Genomic DNA, 17033 nt, shown 5'->3' with positions numbered 1-17033 from the left:
CTCCCCTTATCAACTGATCGAGTAGTCAATATAACAGAAGGATGGATATAACAGAATAGTCGTTCAGACACCATCAGAAAAAATCATTGAAGGCATAGAAAGACTTCCGTGTGAAAAGAAATGTAAGAGAAGGTGATTGGTTAGAGAGGAGGCCAATAAGAAGGGACATAATATAACTTTACAAAATAAGGAATGGTGTACAGATGGCAAATCTAGCACTCAGGTATGTATTTTCTCAAAATATAAGAAGGGACATCCATTAAATCAGTGTTTCTCAAAGTGGACCATAAAACCACTTTGAGAAAGCTGCTAACTGGCCATGCTGGTGTGTTTGTGCCAGGGCAATGGAGCCTTACGGTTCCCATTGGCTCCGGTTTATCGTTTGCAACCAAGGGGAGCCATGGGACGTAGCATGGACCAGGCCGCCACTTCCCACCGCTCCCCTTGGCTGCTAACGGCAAACTGGAGCCTTTAAGCTCTGTGACTGCAGTGCCAGTAAATAAACACACCAGCACAGCCAGTTAGCAGCTTTCTTAAAATGGTTTTGTGGGCCACTTTGAGAAACTCTGAGTTAAATTGAAAGGTAGCAAATTTACAAAAATGATGATAAAAAGAAATACTGATTTTAAAAAAAACTGTGGACAAACTTCCTTTATGGCTTGGCAGTTCTAAATTGTTAACTATGGAATTCTTTCACCTCTGCTAAAGCCTCTGTTCCTAGCTAACGTCAGAGACAGGAAACTCAACTACAGGCATTACTGGTTTGATCTAGCATGACAGTTTGTTTTCTTATTCCCATAATATAAACCCATAAAGTTAGTCAGATACAAAACTGGTGGTTAATCCTCCCTACTCTGTTTCATGAAGATAAGATGATCCTTCATCCTGATTTTAAGTTCCTGTCTAAAGTGATGTCTGATTTCCATCTCAGGCCATTAACTTGCCTGTATTTTTCCTCAAACATTATTCATTTTCAGGGAGTTCAGGCTTCATACCAGCTTTATACCTTAGAAATCCAGAGGGATTTCAGAACTCTGTATAGAACAAGCATATCAGTGAATTCCTTGGACTTTATGCAATTCATCAGTAGAAGACCAGGAGCCTTCTCATGTATGTGACATTATGATCTTGCAGCTATCAGCCACCAGGGAATACCAGAGCACATTCAAATAGTTCTAAGACAGTTTCCATTTTTTTATTATTTCTGTCACTGATATGCAAGGCTATTATTTGCAGTTTGGTATAATCGTTATGCAGAATTAGTTCTTCAACTAGATATCTAGATCTGATCAAAATTCAGAGTAATTTTGTATTCACTCACAGTAGATATTTCTCATTCTTACCTCTTGGAGGGGTCACTACTGATTTATTAATCATCCAAATGTGTAGGAAGCATATGGGCAATAAAGAAGAAAAAACAGTTAATGTACTCACTGTGGTTCATTAATAAAATTGGTTCATTAATAAAATTGCCCATATGGATGATCCAAATGCTTGTGTTGTCCATTTCTTCTGAGTCTTTCAGATAACATAAATGTCTGATATGGTGAAAAATCTGAGGAGAAGTTAGGTCCACAGCCTCTGTGCCCTCAAAATCCTATGCAAGAGGGTAAATGGTCTTAGCAGACACTGGTTTAAAGAAAATTCTTAACTTGTGCAGTGGGACATTATAATCACAGTAGTATGAAGAGGTAGTCATCTTCAGGACAACTGTTGCCATGGTAATTTTATAGGTGTTATATTTTCCCAGAAAGCTAACAAAACACATTACATTTTAAATGACCAGATAAAGCAAAAATATTCACAGGTTCCAAGTAGGGAAGTTAAATTTTGATTGATCATCTAATTGAGTAGTTGATGGAATTTCCATCGATTAGTCGATAAGGGGAGTGCTCGCTATCCCATTGTGCTTCTCCCTTTGAAATGTACAAGAGCTGTGGTAAGTCCTGTATATTTCAAAGAGAGGCAGGCAGCGGGCTTTCCACCCCAGCAGGGAGCAAAGCAGTCCCCACTGGCACGGTTTCCCCTCTGTGCCTCTTCCTTTGAAATGCACAGGAGCTGCAGGTGGCTCTTGTACATTCCAAAGGGAGAGGAGCAGCAGTGGGACTGGCATGAGCAGGACTGTTTTAATCCCCTCTTGTGCTGTTTCCCTGCTGCCCCCTACTTCCCCAGCCCCCAATGGAAACGGTGCTGATGGGGGGGAAACTGGCTTTTAAACCAGCTCCTCCCAGCACCGGCTCATGCTCCCCCACTTGCTGCTTCTCTCTGATGGAGGCAGCAAGGGGTGGGAGTTAGCGACTAGTTGAGTTCCTACATTTGCTTATCGGGTTGTCGACTGGTCACTTACATCCCTAGTTCCAAGTGATCTGTGTGGATTAATTAGTAGTGAGGAATTATTTCTATTTTTCTGTATTCCTACTTCTGTCTTTTGTGGGTGGTGTTAGATTTGACCTTTCATTAAACAGCTAGGTGAGGCAGTATAAAGTGTCTTAGCTTGATCACTCAGAATCTCTCCCTTTCTCCCATAAGAAGAGAGATGCTTTCTCCAAAGTGTTGCAAACTGACATCTCATTGCTGCCATTTTCAAATAAATCATTTATTTTTTTTAAATATTAGTATCACTTTGAACACCGATTAAAATGTTCATGTACTTTTAAAGTTAGGATAATTTTGAGCACTTTAATGGCTTACAATATATGTGGTGTTAGTGACCATTGAAACTATTCTTACTAGTTAATGTGACTGCGAACATACTTGGCAGAATGTAAAGTACATATCATGTGTCACGGCAGTGAGGGAGTTAAGAAGGCTGGGCTACAACTTTGGTGACTGTACATTCCTTAAGGTATTTTAACACCTCCCTCAGACCAACCCCCTAAAATAAACATCAAGGTGCAGTAAATGATATCACTGTGTGCGGAGTTCAGCCTTGTTGCTCACAGCTTGCACACTGTGGAATCAATGGTTCACCAGAGTTTCAAGACATGATTAAAAGACTCAAGAAGGCCCTAAAAGAATTTCCTTTAATGGGGAATTGTGTGAGTGAGTATAGTGGGTGAGTTCATTTTTTTTCCTCTCTCTCTAGCTGTTGATATTCTTTGTTTGGCAAAAGCTTCTGAACTTAGATTTATTGTATGTGCATGCATGTGTCTGAGACTGGGAATGAGTCTATTCTGTACCTCACCAATCAATACTAAAATTGTTTTATGAGATACGAGAATTTCTATTACATGGTAGTATCAGAATAGCAGATCTGTTATAGGCTATACATTTTGAACAAATGTATTTTTATTGGAGAGGTACATAGAGGTCTGTATAAGATTTGTTGGTGATAAGATAACCTCGTGTGTTTAAAATGATTCCTTTGATTTAAAGAACCTTGTTACAGCTTTGATATAATGTGTTTTAATTTTTAAACGCCTTTGGTTAACTCTTTAATATGCACTTATTTTGATGCCCATAATGTGCTTTTTTTCACCATTCACATGCATGTTAATAAAAAGTGATTGATGATTTTGACACTAAATAATTAAAACTTCAGCTTTTTGGACTTTGCCCTTTTGTCTCTGCTCTGTTACTACTATGTTTTGATAGTGCTTGTTTTTTATAAATCTGCACTTAAAATTCCAAAAGTATGAAATCTGAAATACCATGTGCCTACTATACATGAAATTTTTAGTGTTTGTAGTCTGAGTTATGAACGGTTGGGAGACTTTTGAACTCTTATGGCCAGTCAGCTTTGGATTGGTGTAGAAATGCTTTTTACAATGTACGACAAGTCTGTAAGGGCTCAATCCTTCCTTCGGATGTGCAAATGTAAGATCATTAGTATATCATGGAAAATTAGCTGCTATGCGGTGTACACAAACACAATGCGGCAGGTTAACAAGATATATATTTATTCCATCTTATCAAAAGTTTGGATTGGATTTGAAAACCTACACTTGTATACATCTATAGGGCCAGATCATGGAACGTTCTAAGGCCAGATCTATCCTAGACCTGAAGGATGGTATAAGGTACACATCTTCAGCTATGTAAATAACAAAGTTGTAGTCGACATATCTTAAGCCAAACTTGACACTGTCTTCACAGTCGGAGGTCAACCAGAGCAAATGCTCCATTCGGCTTCCCTTACTCCTAGTAACTGCAAGGAGTATCAGCACCTACCAGGGGCACCCTCAGCATTTGATTTAGCGAGTCTTTACTAGACCCACTAAATCGAACACCAGAAGATCGCTCTCTGGCACAGTAAGTATAGACTTGGCCTGAGTCTCTCCTTGAGGAAGTGCCTGCCCTAAACCTTAATTGAAATCAGTGGAATTTAGGGGTTCTCCGTTTTTTCAGGACCAGGCCCAAATCATGAAGAGCTACTGAGATTTTGTTCTCAGAAGTTGATTCTAATGAGTGTGTAGATAAAGAAATGTAATTAACCATTATCTTCAGTGTTACAAATGGTACCATCATTGACAATCACTGGCGTAATGCAATAGTCAACAATTCAGTGCTTAAACCTGGCCAGGACTAATTTTTATTTGTTATATATTTTGCATCATTTTTAAACTATCTACAATAAATATTATACTTGTAAGGTGATTATTTGATTAAGATGACTCCCACCAGTTACAAGCAGGGTAGGAGAAAGAATCCCCCCTACCATTCTTGATATAAACATCAGTGGCTGCATTTTAATCTTCAGGTATATTTTGTGTAGGTCGCTAGGGAGACAGAATGCTAGATTAGATGGACTATTGGTCTGTATTCCAGTGTGATAATTCCTATTGTGTTGCCAGAATTTGAAAATGTAGCTTTAAAGTTTTATGCATTTCCTAAAACAGGGTGGGAAACCTCAGGCTCAAAGATTGGATGCAGCCCCGGCTTGCCTGGATCTGGCCCCCAAGGCTTAGCACCCCTCCTCCCCGAATGAGAGAGCCTACGCTGGTGCTCCAGCCCCCCTGCTGCCCTCTGCAGGCCTAGGACACACCGAATCTCTACTACCCTGACATAAAAAAGGTTTCCCTACCTCTATCCTAAAGAGTTTAGGAGTATTCTCCTGTGTGTAAATGTATGACTCTCATTAAAGCAAAATCCTTCTAATTGGCTTAAAAAAATACCCTTAATAACTGTTGCTGTTCTATAAATTGTACAGCTGCTGTATGATATAGAGTATTATCTCTGTGCATTACATGTACTTACATGTATTGACTACGCTCAGTTGTCTGAAACATTTTGTGACACTTTTGTACGAAAGATGTTTTTTATCATTGATACTTTAGTGAAAAGTGAATGCACCTTAGTGAAGAGACAGAAAAAACTTGCTAGAAAAATAATTGTAAAATATTTGGAAAGGTGAAAGGGACACATTTTTTGTTTCCATTTCCCAGTTCTTTGCCTTTTAGGCAAAAGTATTGTATAATTCCAAAACTATGTTTTACTGATACCATATTAGTACCTTTAGTTGCCAGGTGAATTTTGTTTGTTTGTTTCAGTCAAGTGCCAGCTGAGACTACGGTGGAAGATTTATCTCCTCAGATTCCAAGAGCTGTTTTTGTGAAGCAGGATATTGGTGGCAGTACCTCTGTTATACCAGTGTCAACTAACCATGTCCAACAGGAGGAGGAAGAAAAGGAGGAAACATCAGATTCTTCTGACTTGAGCCCTTTCAGTGCTACATATAGCAATTTAGGTAAGTGCATTTACAAGACAAACTTCAGCCGTCATGCCATTGAGAAGACTTATCTTGATATGAGGGGCTGTTACCTCTTGGTTCATCTGTAGAGACCTGCAGATCTGCAGATACACACTTTATATCCATGGATATGGCTATCCACAGCTCATTTTTTCATATACAAATTTTGTATTTAGAATTTGCAGATATCTGCTTTACCACCATGAGTATCCAAATCTGCGGATGTCATTGAGAATATCCACAGCTCATTTTTGCAGATACAGATGTGGATGTGGATACAGAGCTCTAATCACCTGACACCAGTGTTCCCTGTAAGATTTTCTAACCATGAGCAGAGTGAGTTTTGGCTTGTGCACCAATACTGAGGTCATGTGTGCTGGTTTAGATGTGTGCCACCATGGCACCCAATTTAACAACGCACACGTTCCCGGCCGCTGGAGCAGAACCCCTGCCCCTGCCATGCAGCATTTCCCATTGCCAGCCGTCAGAACAGACCCCGCCTAGCCATGGAGCATGTCCCGTTCCTCGCTGCTGGAGCGCACGCACGCGCGCACACACACTCCCCCCACCATGCCACAGATCCCATTCCTGGCCCCAGTCGCCAGAACCAGCCCTGCCCACGCACTTTCCCCCCCGCCACATGGCAGCCCCGGCCACTAGATCAGGCCTCACCCCCAATACATGATGGCGGCAGATCCTGCCCCGTCGCTCAGCCCAGCAGCTACCGCACCATGCTGTCTCAGCCAGCCCCGCCTGCTGGAGCAGCCGTCTGGTGTGAGACTGCTGCTGCACAGTTCTCCAGAGGAGGTGGATGAAGAAAGAATTTTTTGTGCATGGCCATGCAGATGCACACCTTAGCAAGAACTATGCCTGACACCCTTTTGAAAAAAATGGGTTCTTAAAGATATCTCAAACTTCACCTACTTTTAAAATATCAGTTTTTAGTTCTTTGTTGAAAAAAGATGCTTTTGTCTCATGACTTATGAGCAACAAGCAAAAGGAAGCCAATGAATTAAACATTTCTAAGATTTCAAGATCACTGAGGGGGAGGGTTGTAAAAATATGAAAAATAGTCTTTGTGTTATCTATATTATGTCTTGTGTAAGTGATGCCTTGGAAGAGAGCCACAATTTTCTATATTTTTATATTTTCAAAGCCATTTTACCAGAGAAAAGTTTTGAAATAACAGTTGTGAACATTTTAACTCTTTCAGAATAATTATTAAACTAAAATATCTTTTCCTGATACTCTCAGTAAAATCCAGGACTTTTTCTTTTACAATCTAAATGATGTTTCCTGGTGCATTTTGAAGCATCTTGGTAAATAAGACTATACTCGAATTTTATTCTAAAAAAGTTAGCAATTTACTTTTAATCTTGCAAACCAATTGCAGCCTGTGCTTCAGAACATACATCTTTTCATCGTGAATCTATCCATCAATAAATTTGTGTCCCATATTAAATATTTGTAGCTGTTTGGATTTTTGTGGAAGTTTTTCTGAGAGGCCAAAGGAGGGAATTTAAATAATTCATTACCAGTGTGTGTTATCAATATTGTAGGCATAATAGACTTTTTGATTTAAAAGTACTACATAGAGATTTGAGTGTACAGCTTGGCTAGTAAAACAGAAACAATCAGAAACACCTAGGCCGTGTCTAGACTACACCTCTTTGTCGACAGAGAGATGTAGATTAGGCACATCAAAATTGCTAATGAAGCAGGGATTTAAATATGCTTCATTAGCATAAACATGGCCACTGCTTTTTTCCGAAATGGAGCTTTTTAAAAAAAAAGGCAGTCTAGACGTGGATCTGTTGAAAATAAACCCTTTTTCAAAAGATCCTGTATTCCTCAAAAAATGAGGTTTACAGGATCTTTCGAAAAAGGGTTTATTTTCGACAGATCCACATCTAGACTGCCATTTTTTTCAAAAAAGTTCTATTTAAAAAAAAAAAGCAGAGGTCATGTTTATGCTAATGAAGTGTGGGATATTTAAATCGTATATTTAAAACAGATATTTAAAACGTACCCCTATTGTATACTTACTTTACTTTGTTGTGTTCTTGCTTTACATGTGATATGTGATCGAAGTATGTGACACCAATCAAAATATTGAAAGATTTTCATTAAGAAAATCTGCATAGTTTAACTTTTTGCATATGACGAGACTGACTGCGATGGGCCTGCTTCCAAGTGTAAAATTAAGCATTTTGCATAATCAAGGGCCTATATTGTTAAGCCTTCAATGTATAAATTGTATAAATAGGTGAATGATAAATATTCAGTGAAAGTGTAGTGATTCTTACTGGCTTAATAGCAGACATCTGGCTAACTTGTTCCACAAATGAAGCATTGCTGTTATTGTTTATAAAATCACTTGAAGATGAAAGACATAATGTTACTATATATTTATTTATTATTAACATAAGAAAAAGCTCTGTCTGAGAGGAAGAAACTCAAAGTTAGGGTTCTCACATAGAAATTGTTTAAAGACATGACAGCAAGCTGTGGTTTTAAGTATGGGTGCACGGTTGAGACACTAACTTGTCTATTCTATAGATCTGATTCACTAACTTGTCTATACTATAGATACCATTTCTAGTGTGCATAGGACCTAGCCATATCCTATAATCAGGACAACATAAGGTATTATTATTTTAAATTCTGCTAGGTGTGAAATATCACTCAATGCCAGTGGCTGCTTATCTGACAGCTTCCATTCTGCCATTAGGTTTTATTCTATTGCAGGACTGCTTATATTAAAAATGCCATTTAAATAGTGACATCAAGAATTTCCTCCTGAGCCATTTGATACATTTCAACTTAAGTTTCTCATGAAAGATTTTAATGCTGATGACTGTTACAACAGGGTAGATCTGCATTGCTCTAGTGCAGGGCTACTCAAGTTTGGAAGCCCGGGAGGCCACAATGATATAGCACATGCCAAGGGCCGCAACTTAAGTGTGGTTGTATATACATGCAAATATGTATGCAAATATATGCAAAGAGCTTCTTTCACGCTGATGGGTATGACTACAAAGATTAAGGCAAGACTACACAACACACAGCCCCATTTAAATAAGTTCTGCTGATATTAATAAAATGCAATATTTACCCTATTTCCACCCATATGACATCACTTTTAATGAGCAATGATAGTCCAGGAATTTAACTACTAAAATGCATATCAACAGAAGACCATTATATTGACTCACCGTTGCAGTGTGTATTGCCAGTGGAGGCCATCTTCAAAGGATTCCACCCGCAGGCCGCATGTTGAGCCCCATGTAAACTCAAACTGTACCGCAGGCCGCAAACAAACAGGCCATGGGCTGCGTGTTGAGTTGACCTGCTCTAGTGCTTCAGTTTAGACTCTACATATGCCAATATGAAGGGTTCTTCCTTCAGGATAAGTAATTCACCTGGCCAAGATATGGTAGCTAGGTTACTGAATGAATTCTTGTGTTATCTAGTGCTCTCTACGTGGGGAGAAGGGCTAGAACAGCTAAATAGTGCCACTCAGGGTATGGACTTTTCACACCCCAGAGTGACATAATGAAGATAGAAATGTAGCCGTGTTAGTCTGGGGTAGTTGAAGCAAAATGCAGGACTACATTGTCCTGCATTTTGCTTCAACTACCCCAGACAAACACGGCTACATTTCTATCACTATTCTACATGCAAGGCACTACATTTAGCCGTTTGGAATGGAAATCCATCAACCATATGAAGAAACTCGCACAGATACAGACTTAAAGTGCTACATTGTCCTGCATAATGAAGATGATTTCATTTTTTAGTGTGGATCAGGCCTCGGATTTTAGAACAAGCAGCAGATTCTTTCTTCAGTAAATCTCTGCAGTGGTTCTCCCTCTCCATCACATTAAACATAAGCTGCCTGTGTTCACTTTGAAGACCCTTCCCAATCACTCCCCACCTTGCATATCATTCTCATTCGCAGTCCACACTCACTTCTGATCGGCCCATGATGGCAACCTCCTTTGCCCACTTAATTAAATTTTCAAGAAAGCACATTTGTGTTTTCTCCCATATTGCCCTTTACGCCGAGGAAATGCTCTGTAAATATCTGCAAAACTACTCCTCCTTCAAAGCCCTCCTTAAGTTCTCTTTTTCTGTGATGCTTACAAAACACACAGCAGAGGCTATGCATTGTGTGCTAAGATAGCTGTCTATCTTGCTGGCAATATTGACTCATTGTTCACACGTACTCCTTTGTCTGTCTGTCTATTCCTCCATTGTCTCTTTACTTAACTTGTTAGCTCTTTGCAGTAGGGACTGTCTTTTTATTGTGTTTGTTGGGCACCTAACACAACAGGGTCCTAGTGCACGATTAGGGCTCTGAAGTATTTATTACAAATACTAAATGATGATCATAGTAAGACTAAAGACATGGTAGACACATCTGAAATTTAGTGTTAAAATTTTAGTTCAATCTGTTGTTTTGCCAGTGTATTTCCAACATACTGTGATGCAAAATGGTATCTCTTGGCTTTTATTTGTAGCAGACAGTGTTTCTCTTTCTCAGATTTCTGTCGGACTTCCAGTCACCTAAGTTAGGTTTCCAGATGTGAAGGCATTAATAGCTAACCTTAGGCCTGGCCTGGCAAGTTTGTTGTAAAAAGCAATGCTACCATACATGGCATTGAATTTTCTGGCTCCAACACAACTTTTTTTTTCTCTCTCTCTTCTTTCAGCTACTTCCAGTAGTGGTCAAGTGGTTGCCAGGTTGGGAGATTTTATAAATAATTCCTCTTTCTTTTTAGGTTTCACCATAGGCAAATGACAAATGTTTATTTTTTGCAGTCAGTAAATTGTACTTGTGTCTGACTGGCCCTTCTTCACTGAAACATGAACCTATAATTTTATTTCTCTAGTTCGGATTTACAATGAACTGTTTTTATTGGCAGATCACAGTAAATACATATAAATACATAAATATTTTGACTTACTGTGATCATAGATGTGATGGGGTTGATATAGTTGGTCCATTTAAATAAATACCCTAGTTGGAATACTGTGTCGAGGTCTGATATGCACAATTCAAAGATGCTGAAAAATAAGAGGGTTCAGAGAAGATTCATGAAAATTATTAAAGAAATGAAAAACATGCCTTAATAGTGAAAGGCTGAAGGAACTCAGTCTATTTGGCTTATTAAAGTAAAGGTTAAGGGGTGACTTGATCATGGACTTGGGTTTTACCAAATGCTGATATTGAACTCTTCAATTTAGTAAATGAAGACATAACAAAATTCAGTGTCTGGAACGTGAGGCAAGACAAATTTATTCTAGAAATAAGGTGTGAATTTTTAACAGTGAGGACATACGTGACTAAAGAATACCTAAAGAGCTGAATATGTAATCTGTTTCAGGAATTTGTACAAAACCTTAGTTTTAGGGAGGGATTCTGTGAACAACAGTCAAATCGTCAATTGTTTTACAGCATTTTTTTTTAATAAATAGTATCTCAAACTACTTGATATTGCATGCTGCTGAACAGGAGTAATAGAAAATAAAGGTGCCATATAGTAGCAATATTAATATTGTGACCAGGTCAGGTCAAGGGGATATAAAGGAGTGCTAGAAGGAAATAGGTTTCTGTTCTCTGGGTAAACTAGCAGGGGATGGCCTAGAACCAACAGGAACTTTCCAGAAGCAGTCTGGACAAATCAGGCCAGTTAACACCTGAAGCTAATTAGGAGTCTTCCAGGGCCAAGGGAGTCAGGCTAATTGAACTTCTTGGGGCCTGTCATGGGGCAGACTCACCAACCCAGCACTTCCAGCCAGCAGTCCTGGGAATTAGCTCTCCCAGCTCACTGGACACCTCCCCCTAGCTGGTGTCTCCCCTTGTTGTCTCTCTTCCCTGTAGTCCAGACCCATGTCACTCTTTGGCCATGATGTCCTCTTCAGGACACTGCCCTCCGGCAGTGCCCACTCTAGTCTCTCTGCACCCCCTTCCGGGGGAGGAGGTTGTTGTTTACCCAACTGCTCACTCCAGGGTCCTCCCAGTTCTTCTTCGCGGAGTCCCCATGGGTACTCCACAGAAGGCAAGCCCAGCACCTTGGCGCCGCAGGACGGAGCGGTAGTCCGGCCGGACCGCGCATGCGCGGAGAGCATCTCTCGCGGCTTTCGCGCCCTTTCGCGCTGCTCGGTCCGGTCCCAGCCAGTTCCTCTCAACTGCCTCAGGCTGCAGACAGAGCAATCCTCTTCTCCTGACTACCCCACTTGCGACGTTTTCAGGCGTGTCTTGCTTCAATATTAGTTTTTTCTTTCCCCTTTATAGTTCAGAGTCTTTATATCCTCCTTTTTTAAAAAAAAACATGTTTTTTCCTTTACTCAGAGTTAAACTTTCCGGCTTCACTTAGATATGTAAAGTTGTTCTTCTTTGCTGTGTTATAAATTTTCGTTTCTAGTTGCTTTTAATACAAAAAAAAAAAAGAAAAAGAAAGAGAGAGAAAAGCATATTCAGAGAGGGGTGAGAAGGACACGAGGTTTTCAAGACACTTCAGTTTTCCTTCATTGGGACCGAGTGATGCAGTTTAACCGGCACTGACCAAGGCACCAAGACTCATACCATCGGTGCCGAAAGTGCACCATCAGCCAGCACCGGCAGATACCGCACCGAAGACTTTGGTGAGCGGCACAACGGCACCGACAACAGCGCCTAGAGACGCAACCACCCCATCGGCACCGCTGCGCACCGACAACCATGTGGCACCGAAGCACTCAGAGGACTACACACCAACTGCAGCACCGCTTCCAGTGGCATGGAGAGAGCCTTCGGTGCCGATCACCCCTCCGGACAGAGAACAGCAAAGACGCCAAGACCCAAGAGTCTGTCTCCTCTCTCTCTTTCCCCTGCATTCTCCCCAGAGCCCACCTTGCCACCACCATTACAGTCTCCAGGAAGGATGCCTCCTAGCAGGTTCTCTTCATCAGAGCGTCTCCCATCTCCATTTCTGACACCTCCAACGCACTATAAACATCAGGACCATAGAACCCACTACCACAGCTTCTCTGCGTCTCCTCCTCCTGTACATCTTACCTCATATTCTCCACCAACATCGTACAGTAGATCCAGATACCATGACCGCTCTCCATTTCGGTCCTCATATTACTATATGGACCTGTGTGACAGACGTACATATTACAGGACCCATTCACCTGATCGCTGAGCTTTGTATCGATCCTTCAGATCGTCATTCAGAGCGAGGACACGTGACTCCCCTTATAGGTACTCTCCACCTCTACCAGTGTATATTCCTCATTCACCATCAATTCCTCCACCTCAACCTGAAGGGGAGCACCATACACTTCAGGAATCACACCAGGCTCGCAAGTCTCCCGAGGATCCTTTGTCATCCTCCCCCAATGAAGCTGTGATACCAGGTGACATCTCTCCCCCAGATGATATTAAGCAGTTTCAGGACCTTTTTAAGAGAATCGCCCGTTCCCAAAACATCCAACTTACTGAGATACAGAGCAAACATCACAAGCTCTTTAAGAGCTTAGAGATATCACAACCTCCCAAGTTAGCGATCCCTCTGGACGAGGCGATCCTGGAGGTTGCAAATGAACTATGGCAAACACCGGCTTCTGTACCCCCAACTAATAGGAAGTCCAACAGGAAATACTTTGTCCCACCTAAAGGTTCAGAGTTTTTATTCACGCATCCACTCCCCAACTCCCTGGTAGTAGACGCTCCACGCCAGAGGTCACGAGGGCCACAAGACAGGAACCAGACTCCTTTCTTTGATAAGGAATCAAAGAAACTGGACTTATTTGGTAGGAAGGTTCATACCTCCGCAACCCTCCTTCTGCACATAGCTAACTACCTAGCTCACCTATCTAACCACAATTTTGATAATTATTCGAAATTTATTGCTCTCGCTGACTCCTTACCAGAATCGAAGAAGCCTCTCCTCTGAGCATTGATCCAGGAGGGATACGCCTCTACCAGAACCAGCCTACAAATAGCAGCTGATGTGGCAGACACGGCAGCTAGAGCCACAGCTATGGCAGTGGTCATGAGACACTCCTCCTTCTTACACGCTGCAGCGGTCCCTAAAGAGCTGCTAGCAAAGGTCAAGGATCTCCCATTTGAAAAAGATGTCTTGTTTGCGGAGAAAACGGATACACTACTCCACTCTAGTAAAGACACCAGGTCCGCTCTAAGGACTCTTGGTATGTACACACCACCTTTTAAAAGACGCCGCTATACACCATTCCAGAGGCGTTACGACTTTTACCACCAAAGGCAACCATGGCAACAGCAGCAGCACTATCAGAGGCCATTTGATAGTTCTTGACAACATCAACGACCTCCCAGATGCCATAATCAAAATACCCATGTGCAAATTTAGCCGTCGGCCAGGCAGCAGGTTTGACTCCCTGGTCGAGAGCAATCCTCCAGTCACAGCCGACACCGTCCATTTGTTCCATCACCGTCTACTCCCTTTTTACCATCAATGGGCGGCTATCACCAACGACAAATTGGTGCTAGAGATTATAGAAACTGCTACACAATACCCTTTCTCTCTACCACCCTCAACCCATCCCTTTTCAGGGACCCTTCTCACGAAGATCTGCTCAGATTGGAGATACATCATCTACTGCAGATTGGCGCAGTGGAACCAGTTCCACAAGAGTTCAGGGGGAAAGGGTTCTATTCCCACTACTTTCTCGTTCAAAAGAAGACAGGGAATTGGAGGCCAATACTGGATCTCAGGCAGTTGAAGAAATTTCTCTGAAAACACTGCTTCAGGATGGTTACGCTTTCATCTATAATCCCAGCTCTAGATCAGAACAATTGGTTCATTGCTCTCGACCTTCAGGACGCATATTTCCATATTACAATTCACCCTGCCCACAGGCGATTCCTCAGATTCGTGGTGGGCAACGGACATTATCAGTACAGAGTCCTTCCCTTTGGGCTGTCCGCAGCACCAAGAGTATTTAGAAAGGTACTTTCAGTGGTTGCAGCCCACCTACGTCACAACGGGATAACTATATTTCCCTACCTCGACGACTGCCTCATAAAGGCCACACCCGCCACACAGGCGAGCAAAATGCTGGCATTCACTATGCAGGCCTTTCATTCACTGGGGCTGCTTGTGAACAGCAACAGGTCAACATTAGCTCCCACTCAACACATAGAGTTCATTGGAGCAAGTTTAGATTAAAAGAAAACAAGAGCATTCTTACCCATTGTAATATTCCAGACCATTCAATCTCTGATAAATGTATGCACATCCAACAACACCAGCCAGGTGCTTATGCTCCTCAAGCTCGTGGGACACATGGCCACAAACACATTTGTTGTCCAGAATGCCAGACTTCATTTTTGAGCCTTACAACACTGGCTGGCCACCATCTACAATCACACCTCTCGCGACGTATGCTGGTCAGTTACCATTCCGCCCAACGTCCTCTCTTCCCTCACTTGGTGGACAGTAGACAAGCACCTACTATCTGGAGTGCCTTTCCGCTCCCACCTTCCAAGTTGTCAAATCACTACAGATGCTTCTCTCCTCGGGTGGGGAGCGCACATGAATGGAATGTCTATGCAAGGCCGTTGGACGCCTCGCGAAATGTTGCTCCACATAAATCTACTGGAGCTCAGGCTGTCTTCAATGCATGCAGACACTTCCTCGATCACATTCACAACTCTGTGGTGAAGGTCCTCACAGACAACGTAGCCACGATGTTTTATATCAACCGTCAAGGGGGAGCTCGATCACGATCCCTCTGTGCGCAGGCAGTCCGACTTTGGAATTGGTGCATCACCAATGGCATCGTTCTTGTGGCATCATACTTACCTGGAGTAAGCAACATAACAGCGGATTCCCTCAGCAGGAAATTTGCACCAGACCACGAATGGGAACTCCACCACAGACCCCTCCACTTCCTATTTCACGAATGGGGCATACCATCGACCGACCTCTTTGCCACACGCACCAACAGGAAGTGTCTCCGATATTGCTGCAGGGCAGGACTCAGTCGCCATTCCCTGGGCAATGCATTCCTAATCAGCTGGAATAGCCCATTGATGTATGCATTCCCTCCAATACCTCTCGTTCCCAGGGATCAAAGCACATTGGGTCACAGTGATCCTAATAGCTCCAGCATGGGCCAAACAACATTGGTACCCTCAACTCCTACAACTGTCCCGTTACCCGTCCTACCAACTACCACTCTTTCCAACTCTACTCACTCAGGATCACGGGCGACTTCTCCACCCACAACTTCACACGTTGCACCTTACAGCCTGGTACCTAGCTGGTTAAATGAGTCGGAAGCCCAATGCTCTGCAGCTGTCAGAAATGTTCTCATACACGGCAGCCGGAATAGCACAAGAACTGCATATCTATCAAAGAGGTCTAGATTTCGAATCTGGTGCGCTGAACAATGTATGGATCCTGCAGTCACCCCCATATATTCTATACTACCATGACTGCCCCTTGCAGCCTGGGGGCTTGCTTAACCAGAGCTTCCCTAGCCCCCCAGCGGGAAGCCTCCTGCTTCCCAGGCATCTAGGTCCCTCCTGCTCTCTAGCAAGAGCAAAAATGAGCTTCCCTCTCTCCCTCAAGGAGCCCTTCTTTATATAGCCCTCATTAGCCAGAACTGCCTCATCTGGGGCTTCACTCTCAGCCCTCACTCAGGGCTGGGCTTTTGCCCTTAGAGGACCAGTGCAGGGCAAGTGCCCTGTCACAGGGCCAATCAAGAATCAGTTGAGACTGATTTAAAAGTTAGTTGGGAGGCACTTGAGGAAGGAAAGAGGCAAAGTGCAGAGAGTGAGAGGAGTCTGGGTGAGAACTGGGAGCTGCAAAACCAGAAGAGTGTGTTGGAGGAGCAGGACAAGCTGCTCAGGTACCAGAAGAAGGGAAGTAGTTGCTAGATGGGAGTAGAACAAGCCCCATCTGTTGCCACTACCTTAGGGTCCGTGGACTGGAACCCAGAGTAGTGTGCATGCCTGGGTTCCCCCCAGCCCTCTCCACACCACTACTGGATCTATCCCTGCATAGGTAGGCCAGGACTATAGAGAGGTTTCACCCCTATATTATGGACTAGTGATGAGCATGGCTCAGTAGTCTGTGAACCCTGCTGCTAGTAAAGAAAGAGGACATGTGGTGGGACACAGTGAGCCTTTGAGGCTGAACACTATCTGCCAGAAACACACAGGCACAGCCAGAGCTCTGCCACAACATAAATTAAATTAGTGCATGCTATTCGCTAAAAGAAGATTTAGAAATAGACAATAGAATGAAATTGGATTTATGACGACTGACAATTAGTTGCATGTCCCTCAGGAGCAGGAATTCACTTT

General features: G+C 42.5%; 1 protein-coding gene across 2 annotated transcripts in view; it reads left to right on the top strand.

The window, feature by feature from the left end:
• PEAK1 (pseudopodium enriched atypical kinase 1) overlaps positions 1 to 17033 on the top strand; it is a 203786-nt gene that overhangs the window by 166089 nt on the left and 20664 nt on the right. For both annotated transcript variants that reach the window (XM_075897376.1, XM_075897375.1), the window contains one exon: positions 5490 to 5686. In XM_075897376.1, coding sequence (XP_075753491.1) covers positions 5490 to 5686 — 197 coding nt within the window. The remainder of the gene's footprint in view (positions 1 to 5489; positions 5687 to 17033) is intronic.

This window comes from Pelodiscus sinensis, chromosome 14 (genome assembly GCF_049634645.1).
Source record: "Pelodiscus sinensis isolate JC-2024 chromosome 14, ASM4963464v1, whole genome shotgun sequence".
NCBI classification, from domain to species: domain Eukaryota; kingdom Metazoa; phylum Chordata; order Testudines; family Trionychidae; genus Pelodiscus; species Pelodiscus sinensis.
The sequence above is the reverse complement of the archived record's forward strand: the minus strand, read 5'-3'. Positions and strand labels throughout refer to the sequence as shown.